A 12756-nucleotide genomic window follows, 5' to 3' on the forward strand; every position below is an offset into this window, starting at 1 on the left:
TTCATATGTCAAAAGAGTCCAGAGTGTCTGCATTGTGATCCACTGCTCCAAACATAAGTATGAAAAATATAATGACCAAACAAGCAATTCCTTCAGCAGTGTTAAATAGAACTGATTCAGATTGAGAATATTAGTGTCAACAGCAAACACAACTGGTCACTGTCACTAAATGTTATCAAATGTGTAGGAGCCATTAGTTGTGTGGTAAAGTTTTGTCCACTGGGTGGTGCAGTGGCTGTGTATAATTAGAGCACAAGTGTGTGTGTTGGTAATTGGGAAACACAAAGTGTTTTGACCGTACAGCAGAGTAGCTCGCAAGGTGGATTTAAATCTTATGCTGTTCAAAAGGCTTTATGAACAAGGAAGGCCACAACAAGTTTTAAGTAAAGTTTGGAGATCATGTTTAATGGAGCACAAGTAATAATGAAATTCAGTTGTTTGCATGAATTGCATCTACATCCGTCTGCATGAACTCTGTACACATTCTAAACTTGCTTACCACTGACTTTGGAAAACTATGATAAAATGTAACCGCCACTTGAAGCAAAACTCAGATAAAGTGCAGAGTAAATCCCAATAGAGCAGTTAGAAAAGTCATAATCTTCCTTGATTGTGTTTCCATGGACGAGTTTCTTTGTCTCTGAGCTGGTTCTTCAGGCTTTTCTGTAAGAAAAACAAAATAATGTGGAGAGAAGCAGTTCTGTAAATTCAGTAAGTGTTGAATAGAGATAAAATGGACATTTAAAAAGCTGTAATTTCCCAAACAATGATTCCATGTACCTTTGACATAAAGCTGTAGCTTCTTTTCCTCATTTGATTCTTGAATAAAGCAAGTGTAGTTTCCTGCATGAATTAACTCCAGATTTTTCAGCGTAATTGAATAGTTTCCGTTTACATACTCTGAAGGGAAACTTTCCGCTCAATTCTGGAATATTGTGTCCTGTTTTTGTAGTGAGGGTTGGCCATTTATAATATTTAACACATTCCTTCTCACATTGTGTCGCCAAAATACATTACTTTGTTTATTCTCATACAAGCACGGTAAGGTGACGGAGTCTCCAACCACACACTCAAATTTGTCTGGAGAGTCCTGCAGAGAGACTGGGGAACAGAATATTATGTTAGGAAACAAAAACTGCACCAAATATAAAATACATCAATAGATGCCAATTCTCTTAAAGGGGTCATGAACTGGCTTTTTAAATTGTATTATATTGTTGTCTGAGGTCAACTTATGATGTTCGCTTGGTTTTTGCATTCAAAAACATCAAACTGAATAAGTAATAGGCTATTTTGTACCCTAGTTTTGAGCCTAGCTGAAAAACGCTCTGTTTTAATGGGCGTCTCGCACTGAAGACTTGGAAGTGAACGCCCACTGCTGTGAGTGGATAACAGTTTTGCATATTATAATGAGTTTCAACTCACCCGTCGATGCACGCGGGGGAAATTGTTTCGAAAACATCCAATGATGTAAAATGGCAACTGGAATGATTCGCCCATACATGTTCGACCCAGAGTCCGTGTGTTGCACCATTCCTGTCAGATCCAATATAGACGGCACAGCAGCGATCTTTAATCTTAATCGGTCTGCAAATGCAGTCTTGTTTACAAAACAATCCTCACTGAAATGAAGCGAACAGACGGACAATGTTTTACCTCATCAGCTGGAACGTCATTAAAGTTTATCCGTGCAGTCCTATTGGAATACAGAGGAAGCTTATGCAGCGACTGTCTTCTTCCACAACCAGGCACTGCACAATATTCTGTATTACTCGGTAGCTCGATCCGGTTTGTCATCACGATGTAGGCATCTATGTTATTTAGCTATGCGTGTAATGCGTGAATCAGTGGGCGGGGCTAAACCGGCCGTGTTGAAGAAGGCGTTGATCTTCTGCGGGGGTGGTGTTTTATCCTCATTGACGTCATAGTTCCCCACTTTGAAAAACGAGTCGTTTGCTGAGGCTGGTGTCAATAAAAGCTTTGATTGGACTAACAAGGACGTTTTCAGTTCTGAAACTTACAGGATATTCTTATAATATGATGATCTCTTAGATGTCAAAACCTCACGGAAAATTTGATTTCTCAGTTCATCGCCCCTTTAATTGAGATCTATGAATACTTACCTTTGCCTGTTAGATGTAGAAGTAATACAATGAAGCAGCATCTGCACAAATGAGAGAAAGCAAAGTTAATATTTGATAATCTATGGCTGGTAGCGCCATCTATGATTCTTGTGCATATCCATTACTATTGTGCTTTTTCAAATATTCCCTTTCATGCAGTGTGCAATATAGCTGTTTGTGAATGTAAACGTTCTGCAAAGTTGTAAAGTTGAAAGTGCACGATAAATTAAGTTATTATCTCCAAAAAGAAAGAATAGACCCTGAACCACCAATAGGAGTCGATTGTTTCGAATCCCACTGCGTGGCGGTTCTACGTCACTAGAAGATAGATTTGCATTACGCCCTCCTATGTTGTACGTTGTCCGTGAACAACTTGACCAGCCATTAAACGTAACTTTTCTGACGACTGCTTCTCAAATCTCAGAGTTCAACGCAGGTTTCTTGCTCTTGACAGATGGGCCAGTAGTAGTACTGATTTTTTTTGTACCTTACTCCTCAGAAATCACGACCTGTAAGTATGAATAATTCATTCCAGATGTTCAAGAGAACAAAACTCTCACTTTGTGGGAAATTGGTGCAAAATATCTGTAATAAAAATGGAAGTTTTGGAAGTTGGGGGGGCCACTGTGGCTGTATTTTTCATACATCTTAAATTAAAGAAAAAAAAAATGCAAAAAACACTATCTTTGTCATGTTATCTTGAGTTTGGAATAATTTATCGTTTTGTATCGTTTCGGGGGGGGGGGGGGGGGGGGGGGAGTGGGGATTTGGTGGGTCATTACACCCAACCATTTTAATGTTTTAATGGTAAGAGATTCCCTGTGCAGTGCTAAAACAACTTCAGTGTTTATGATGAGTGTTTTTGTGAGAGTGCAGAACGCGGTAAGTCAGTCATGGCTTAAAGGGAGCGATATTGGCTATATATATAATCATTTGTTTTTACTACGGCAGCTGGTTTAGTCCAAAAATGCTCAGTTATTTGGCAGTTGGGTCTGTTCAAGGTCGGATCACGTTCTCACCACAAACGAACCGCTCCAGAGTTCGTTTGAAAGCGTACCGAGACCACCTCTTCGAGGAGGTCTCGGTACGCTTGTTTAGTCCGCTTTTGGTGCGCACCCGAGTGCGATTGCTGCTTTCACACCTGCCCAAACGAACCGCACCAAGAGGGAAAACGAACTCTAGTGTGATTCAAACGAACTAAATGAGGCAGGTGTGAAAGCACCCTAACATTTAGACTCATGCAAAGTGTATGCACATAGGCCAAAAAAGAGAGAAAGAAAGAGTTTACAATGTCTGGGAATGTGAGTAGAGGTAGTGCTTAAGAGTCTGTAATCCAGGATGCCAAGTTGTAACACACGGACAGAGGCGGTCGGATCCATGTGCAGCACTTTATTTCAACTTAAACACAATCAGACATAAACCCAGATATTCAGTTAAACAAAGGGGCAATCCAGTAACTCATGGTGATAACAGGCTTAGGTCGAGGCAGGCAGCATCAACAGTCCAGAAGACAGGCAAGGGTCAAGCGTCCAGCGTAACACAGAATACTAAAACAGGGAATATTGCTCAGAGATGTACGCTTACAATGTAACAAGACCTCGCACCAAACACAGAGATGACTCGCCCTGTTTACACAAGAACGATTCCGGGTGAAAAGTAAAAATATTTTATCGGATGTGCCTTTCGTTTACACTGTGACGGCGTTTTTGAGGCTCAAAAACGCAAAAAAGTGAAACCACCCTCCAGAGTGGAAATCTTAAAAAGCTCCACTGCCGCGTTCCCGTGTAAACGGTAAAAACGCAAAAGTCTGCTTGACAGTGAAGGTTGTACGCAGGCGCGTGGACTTGGTGTTGTTGTAGTATGCACTCCTAGCCGCCTGAAGTGCATAGGCCTACTACATTGAATTTCACTCCTTTTGCGTTACCATTTGCACACGGATTTCCCACACAAAACACTCATCTAAACGCTGAATAAAAAAAAGATGACGTAATGCCACTTTTGCGTTTTCTCTTCAGAATTGTTTCTGTGCAAACATAGCCTCAGGCTTAAATAAGGAACTCAATAACCGATAATCAAACACAACTGAAACATAATTAACCATAATGAGTCCATGGTGAAAACATAACACAAGGAGTTAGTGCCCTCCAGTGGCTCACGCGGGCACTCCAGCTGGCATAGCCTACATAACACAAGTCAAACAGATTATGTTGTTCATAGTCTTATTTTGTCAAACTGTTGCTTGGCATTGGTTTTAGCTGGGTACGGTCCCTTCCCACCCTTCTCTTTTTCTTGTCCCTTCTCCATATTATTCTTTTACCCTCAAGATTTCAACAATGTATGCGAACAAAACATAACTTGTATTGGTATCAATTTCAGTATCTGTCCGCGAGTGATCCTAACCAGAGCGCGCTGCTGTCCCAGCATGCAACAAGGCATGACATCTTCACATTCTCTATATAGTGTAATGGAAGTGCTGGAGGAAAGTTAGGGGAACATTCATTCGGCAAACCTATAAATAGTGCGCTATTTCTGTAAAGCAGAATTTTAAAAAAATTCCTGGCTAACCAAAAACAAATCTTAACCCTTTAAAAGGAAATGTTCAGTATGTTTCTTTTAATGATTGAAACTAATTAGGAGGGCTGAACAGTTCAAAGAACAGTCCAATAAGGTGAGGGTCGGGAGTCACTATTAAGCACCATTTAAAGGTGGGATGTCCTTTTCTGACACATTGTCACTGGAGCACATGATGTGAGAAGAAGGAAAGATTGTTGGGGTAACACTTTAGAATACGGTTCCTTCGTTAATGAATAACTACACAAGAACTAATGAGTAACACAATATTAACAATCTAGTAACTATTATTAACTAACAAGAAACTCTGATTAACGAACTATAGTAAGTAATAGCGCACAGACGAAAAGTGGTAGTTGACTATTAAGTAATCAATAACTACTTTTTTTTAATACTTCCCAGAGAACTACTGAAAAAGTTTATTAACAATCTAGTAACTACTAGGGGTGGCACGGTACATGAAAGAACCGTTCGGTTCGCTTGTCTCGGTTCGGAGCGTGTGTGCGTCTCACGGTTCGACGCATGCGCAATGTAACCTCGTGCCCGTATGTGATGTGTGTTTTCTTTTCGCGCGACATGAACTTGTTCGACTTGGACCGGTGCTGCACAGAGCGACCGGTGAATAACATCAATCTAGCGCGAGTCGTCTCCGTATGCATTCATCACTTTTGCGGTATTTGATGTCATTACCGATCGCTCTGTGCAGCGCCGGTTCAAGTTAGTAAACAAGCCAGTAAAAGTGGAGTATGGAGCGCTGCAGGTCACGGCACGCGGAGAAATGGCAAGTGGGAGGGATGAGGGAGTTGGAGGATGCGCCAGCGTCGTATAAGTATTAGTATTAGTCTTAGTCTATGGTATAAGTGGAAAAAAGTACCCTTACATTTTGGGAATAGAAGCATTGTTGATACTGTTTTTGTGTTGAGGTTGAACTTAAATTTCACTTTATGTTTATGGCCTTTGCTATTGCTATAGCTTAATTATCTATAGGCAATGAGGTTTCATGTATATTGACATTTAAAAGACAGTGTTTTAAGAGTTCCTCTCTTTTTCTTTTAAAAGATAGAATTTTGGTAAGAGCTACAAAAGTTAGCAGTTGATACATGAAAGTTAATTTCTTTGTGTAAATAAGATTTATGTGATAAAAATGCACAAGTTCTTGTAGAGATAGTGATACACATTCTCCTTTTTTGCCAAAAAGCAAAAAGCATGTCAATTTCTTCTCTCTTGCTGTATCTAAATCTCACCTAGCTTTCCTCTGAGATAGTCCCAAAATGTGCTTAAAGTCAAAGAGTCAAATTCAGTTTGTGCATGATTGCACGAATATAATATATATATATATATATTTTAATACTGTATCCTAAAGTGTGGATAATTAAGCTATATATCACATGATGAAGTACATTTCTGGAGTGTTAAAGATTAAAAGAAAAAATAACAAGAACCGTACAGAACCGAAAACCGTGACCCTAAAACCGTGATACAAACCGAACCGTGGGTTTTGTGAACCGTGCCACCCCTAGTAACTACTATTAACTAAAATAAATTCTTATTAACAAATTAGTAAATAATAGCTCACAGATGAAAGTGTTACTAGATACTTCTGTGGGAATTACTAATTATTTGGATTTGTATTATAAAGTGAAGATCATTGGAACTAACTAGTAATTACTCAAGTGTTACTAAAGACATTTTCTAAAAGTACACTAAAGTTCACCAAAAATATCAAGCGTTTGCACAAATCATGACTAGATCATGTAGTAACACTTGAGTAGAGAAGTCTTTTCTTTGGCAGGTTTTATGAAGTTTTTTGTATTTTGCATGTTCAGTTATTTGTTTTTTTTGCCTCAGGGCAAAGTTGTGTGATAACGGGTAATTTTGAAGGATGTCTTGGGCAATACCTCACACTGTCAAATAATGTGAGACAAGAATGGAAGATGTAGGCTTCCTGGGTGCAGGAACACCCAAGGTGATATGCAAAAACTGTAACGTACACCTCTGTTTCACAGCAGAGAGGAACGGCTTTTTGGAGTTTCACACGAATCTTATAACATGTAGTACATGATATGACACACTACATGATACAAACCTATGCCTGCTTTACTGGTAAATCAAATATATCAAGTGTGCTTCAAGTGTTTTCCCCTTTTTACTTAATGATTTCTAGACATTTTTGGCATTGTATCTTGATCTTTTTCTCTATTATGATTTCACTTTTTTAACTTTAGTTCGTGTGTAATGTTGCCGTTCAAGCAATGTTGAGGTTAAACAACATCTGCAAAGTTGCGACGCTCAAAGTTCAAAGCAAAGCGTGAAATTTGCTTTTAAAGAACTAGTTTTTTAAAGGATAATTTCGGTATTTAACATCTTGAGTCTATTTTGTAGTTCGTTTTGAATGAAATAGAGTGGTGGACTTAGAAATTTTGACAATGGGTCCTGTCTCGACTTTTTGACTATTTTAGAATCGCCTGTGACAGTTTTAGACTGGGTGTCTATGGGCATGCACAAACATGTCCTTAAAACAACCCTTAACGTTCATTTTCAAAACTGTGCAACTCACCGAGTGGTTGGTGGTGTTTGTTGATGTTCTGAAACAAGTAGACTAGTGAAATACCGTTTCTGTCGTGTTTTATTTGTCATTTTTTAAAATCGCATTGATGTCTGCTGGAGGACTCAGTGCTCGTTGATATTACTGCGCTAGCTACCGGAAAAGGAAAGGGGTCTGTTTACATTTGGTTGTAGTCTTTTCGCTCGGTTCTCCGTCTTGCCATATTCGACTGTGTATGTGATTTTTTTTTTTTTACGGTGCGCTAGACACTGTGTTCCGTACAGCGTCGCCATCAAGTGGTCGGGAGTGTGCTAACGCTTCAGACTCAAATATCGAGTGGAAGTTTATACGCGGTTGTGAGGTGTCTGAAAAAATAGTTCCACTATAGCAAACAACACGGATTGAAAGCATACACTGCGCCGATATATTTGTTTTTAATCATCAACGAAAACCACCAACCACTCGGTGAGTTTCACAGTTTTGAAAATGAACGTTAAGGGTTGTTTTAAGGACATGTTTGTGCATGCCCATAGACAGCCAGTCTAAAACTGTCACAGGCGATTCTAAAAAAGTCAAAAAGTCGAGACAGGACCCAATGTCAAAATTTCTAAGTCCACTACTCTATTTCATTCAAAACAAACTACAAAATAGACTCAAGGTGTTAAATACCGAAATTATGCTTTAAGGACTAAACAGCTGGTAGGGACTACACAACATTCCTCCTGGGTAAGTGACATCACAGACCCTAAAATTTCCATTAGGAACCTGATTTATAGAAAATCATGACCGAATATGCTAATCAATGCATATATAAGTTTATCAAGCGACGAGAATACTTTTTGTGCGAAAAAAAAAACTAAAATAACGACTTTATTTGATTATTCCTTTTCTTCCTTCTGGGCCTGAGACGAGAGTTCAAGAGATTTCCACGACGCATGCGTGAGAATTGCGTTATTTTTCTACTACTTCTTGCGCAATTCTCGCGCATGCGTCGTGGAAATCTCTTGAATCTCGTGGATATCTCTCGTCTCAGGCCCAGAAGGAAGAAAAGGAATAGTCGAATAAAGTCGTAATTTTTGTTTTATTCCCACACAAAAAGTATTCTCGTCGTTCGATAAACTTATAGTTGGGCCACTGTAGTCATGGAATATTTAAACATTTTCGTCAATGACTTTCTGGGCCGTCAAGTTTCGATCCCTTAGGCAGCCTATGTAGCAGTGATCCAGCTCTCAAATTTAATCAAAAATATCTTCATTTGTGTTCCGAAGATGAACGAAGGTATTGCGGGGTTGGTAGTGGGGGTGAGTAATTAATGACTTAATTTTCATTTTTGGGTGAACTAACCCTTTACCATGCTTTATAAAAATATCTGAGGGTTATTTTTAGCTAATACTTTACCACACCTTTAAATTAAATTTTGAGGATGTTAATTGTGACAAGATGGTTGACAGGTCAGTTTACGTGACAGGATGCGACCGAGAGCAACCGTTAAAGACGCAATTTTATGACGGGATACTATGTCCCAAAGCTTGTCTTCTCTTCTGTTACACACTCAAAAGTATGAACTTTTTCTTCAGAACACAGTGCATACATTTAAGGCGTAGTATAAGCAGGCGAATTGGGACGCAGCAGTTGAGATTATCGTGTATTGTGAAAAGTACTAGAAGAGGTTCAAAGGAAAGAGGAGATTGTTATTAGTTTGAGATACCTATAACCGGTATAGAGACTTAATAACAGATTAGAGATGTAATAACATAGCAGATTTATTTAAATATTTGGAGAACACAAGTTTAATGGGATTTAATGGTTATTTTGTTTGTTTGTTTGGTTTTTAGCCAGAGGAGCTGAACACGCAGCGTCAGCTGTAGCAAATACTTTCATTAAGCAGGGGAGGATCGGGTGTTCGAGTTAATGGCTGCGTCTGAAACCTGATAAATGATGCTTTCAGACAGAGGACGCATGCCAAGGTTGTGAGGCATCAAGACATGTCTGAATGCAATGTTAGTTTCACTCGCTCCTGAGATTCCTTCATCTGATCGAGTTTTGAAGGCAGCATACCTTTGATATCCCACAATCCTGTGCTTTCCATTCTGTGACAGTTGAGCTAGAAAAATAAAGATTGCGTCTAAAAGTTGCAGCTTGTCATCAGTTTGTGTAAATGTATATTTTTGATAAACGTTTTCCACTTGTGGTTTCTAGCTAGAAATTGCTATTGTAGTCCTTAAATATTCACTTAGTTTTACCAAAGCTTGCTATTTTTTGCTGTAGATCATTAAACCGTAACACTGCCTCGGGAAGAAGTCTTTCTGAAATCAGTTTTGTGAGGAACCTTAGTACACAAACACCGTCTCCGAAGTCGCTGCAGAGAGGCAACAAGTCACTGCCTACGTTTTCGGACAACTAGAGGGCAAGCCTGCAACCTTTAGCCAAAAAAGAGAAACAGCTAACAATGTGGCTCTGTGTTAACACAGAGAATGAGACCAGATGCTTTTTTTTTTTTAAATGGATGTCAATGGAGAAGCATTTAAGCCTAGCCTGCATTGTACTCTATTCATTTCATATATGCAGCACACAGATAGACATTAGGATTATAATTTTAAGGTAAACTAAGGTTAAATAAATTTTAATCACAATTTTAAACAGTTTGTCTTAGACTTAGAAAGGTCAAATAAATGAGTTGTGGGAAAAAAACAGCATCACTTTGATATAACAACAGCTCATTCAGGTTTTTTTTTTTTTTTTTTTTTTTTTTGCATATTCTGTGGGCGGGGATTTTTTAAACGAGTTTCATTATGACTTCATAAAGGCCGGAAAACAACCTTGCAGATCTTTTGTATGCTCAAACTTACACTAAATTAAGTTGACAACCTGGGAAAGCATAAAGAGACCCCTTTAATGAATTGAACGCCTGTTCATCAATCTTCAACATATTTTACGCTGAACGATATGTAAATTGTTAATATGTAGCTATAATGAAAAAAGAATAAAATAAAATAAACAATGAAATGTTCTTTCTATCTCGGCCAGGTTCATCTTGTATTGTAATGATTTATGACTGCTGTGTGCCTAATGATTATGACATTGCACTTTTTAATGAATTTAAAGGGTTAGTTGACCCAAAAATGAAAATTCTGTCAGTATTTACTCACCCTCATGTTGTTCCAACCCCGTAAGACCTTCGTTCATCTTCGGAACACAAATTAAGATATTTAAGATATTAAGATCGCTCCTGCATACAGTCCGTAGGCTTCTTGAGGGACTGGCTCTTGCTGTCCTCGAAAAGTCATTAAAGACATCGTTAAAATAGTCCAAGTGACTACAGGGGCTCAATCTTAAGTTTATCAAACGACGAGAACACTTTTGTGCGCAAAAACAACAACAATAATAACGACTTTATTTCAACTATTAGTTTATTTCTCCCTCTGCGCGAGTCAGGTTTCTAGTTTAATAGCGTAAGCTTCTGTTATTGTACGTCACAAGCATCACACACACATGACCAGCCCCAGATAGCAAACTGACATTGAATCAACGTGGAAATATGACATCGAAACAACGTTGATCTGACATTGTTTTGCTCATCGAATTAACGTTGAACCAACGTCAGACGCGTCATTCTTTCAAAACTAACGGAAAATCAACTTGAAATCAACGCGTTGTTTCAACGTTATGAAAGCAAACCAATTTTCGATTTCATTTAGCTTTGAAGAATGCCGCGTCTGACGTTGGTTCAACGTTAATTCGATGAGCAAATCAACGTTGTTTCAATGTCATGAGAGACGTCGTTTCCACGTTGATTCAATGTCAGTTTGCTGTCTGGGGCGTCGGCCAATAGTGAGCCTACGTGTGACGTAGCTCTACGCAATCACACTACGTTAACTGACTTACAGGCTCATGGAGAAGGAAGTGAATAGTTGAAATAAAGTCGTTTTGTTTTGTTGTTTTTTTGCGCACAAAAGTGTTCTCGTCGTTTGATAAACTTAAGATTGAGCCCCTGTAGTCACTTGGACTATTTTAACGATGTCTTTAATGACTTTTCGGGGACAGCAAGAGCCAGTCCCTCAAGAAGCCTACGGACTGTATGCAGGAGCGATCTTAATATCTTAAATATCTTAATTTGTGTTCCGAAGATGAACGAAGGTCTTACGGGGTTGGAACAACATGAGGGTGAGTAAATACTGACAGAATTTTCATTTTTGGGTCAAGCGTGTCGCAACTCTCTCAATACATGGCTCTGGTACGAGTTCACGGGTGGGAAGTCACGAGTTTGACTGCCGTTCCAGTGCACTTTCACGGGTATAAGGGTCGAAAAACACGACACCAACTCCCTCCCTTGTTTTCACAGCTATCCACGCCTGCCCATTTAAGTAACATTTTTCAAAAAGATTGTGAGCTAGACTTGAGCTGAAAGAGGAGTAACGCTTTTCCAATAAATACATTTTATCAGACCTCGAAACACTACAGGCCCACCGGGAAAACTCCCGACTCTCCCGATTGCCACTCCGCTACTGGCTTTAAGCATTCGCGTGACTGGAAAAGAAAGGTTTCGTTTTTCTTTCATCACGAAACAATCTCTGAAATAATACGCGCTCCGGCACGGGGCTTTATACTTCGCTGTGTTTGAACCTTCGCTGTCTGTCACATCACAATATGAACACAATACAATTCATTGTTGATTAGTTTATGTCTGTGTTTTCGGTGAATATTTTGGTGGAGCTTAAACCCCTCCTTCCCTTACAGACTGGGAAGGAGGGGTTTAAAGCGGCTGGTTACTGTTTAATAATTTAAATCTGCTTTAAAAGAATCTGTATTAATAAAAGCGCTAGCCTATATGCGACATGATCATGACCGCCAGCGGCAATCTCACCAATCGGCGATGCCGCACTTCAAACACACCTAATCAGTTGAGAACTTAAACGAACACGTGGTCACACGTGGTATTTGTTTTTCTTGTCAACGCACAAACCTACCTGAGATCCATAATCATGTAGCGCAGATCTACGGTTTGTACGTCCTCGCCGTCCCACTTCCTGTTTTCCAAATTTTTCTTTATGGCTGCGTTCCACTCACTCCACTGGGCCCGCCCCTATCCGTAGCCTATCCCATTCGTTTCGTCATAGGCTAAGGTTTTAGAAGGGTGAGCCCCTGGGATTCCGACGACTATGGCAAGCTATTTTAGCATTTAAAACCTACCCAGACAGCAAACTGACATTGAATCAACGTGGAAACGACGTCTCTCATGACATTGAAACAACGTTGATTTGCTCATCGAATTAACGTTGAACTAACGTCAGACGCGGCATTCTTCAAAGCTAAATGAAATCGAAAATTGGTTTGCTTTCATAACGTTGAAACAACGCGTTGATTTCAAGTTGATTTTGCGTTAGTTTTGAAAGAATGACGCATCTGACGTTGGTTCAACGTTAATTCGATGAGCAAAACAATGTCAGATCAACGTTGTTTCGATGTCATATTTCCACGTTGATTCAATGTCAGTTTGCTATCTGGGTAAGTCTGACC

The 12756-nt window shown here is 39.4% G+C and overlaps 1 protein-coding gene across 1 annotated transcript; it reads right to left on the minus strand.

The window, feature by feature from the left end:
* Nucleotides 1-384: 384 nt before the first annotated feature.
* Nucleotides 385-12311, minus strand: LOC120479970 (V-set domain containing T-cell activation inhibitor 1). Its single transcript, XM_089117601.1, is given in 4 exon segments — nt 385-663; nt 781-1101; nt 2124-2164; nt 12207-12311. Coding segments are annotated over 4 exon segments (492 nt in total). The 5' UTR covers nt 12224-12311; the 3' UTR covers nt 385-550.
* Between the last annotated feature and the right edge of the window lie 445 nt (nt 12312-12756).

Source organism: Pimephales promelas, chromosome 2 (assembly GCF_988280905.1).
Source record: "Pimephales promelas chromosome 2, fPimPro1.hap1.1, whole genome shotgun sequence".
NCBI classification, from domain to species: domain Eukaryota; kingdom Metazoa; phylum Chordata; class Actinopteri; order Cypriniformes; family Leuciscidae; genus Pimephales; species Pimephales promelas.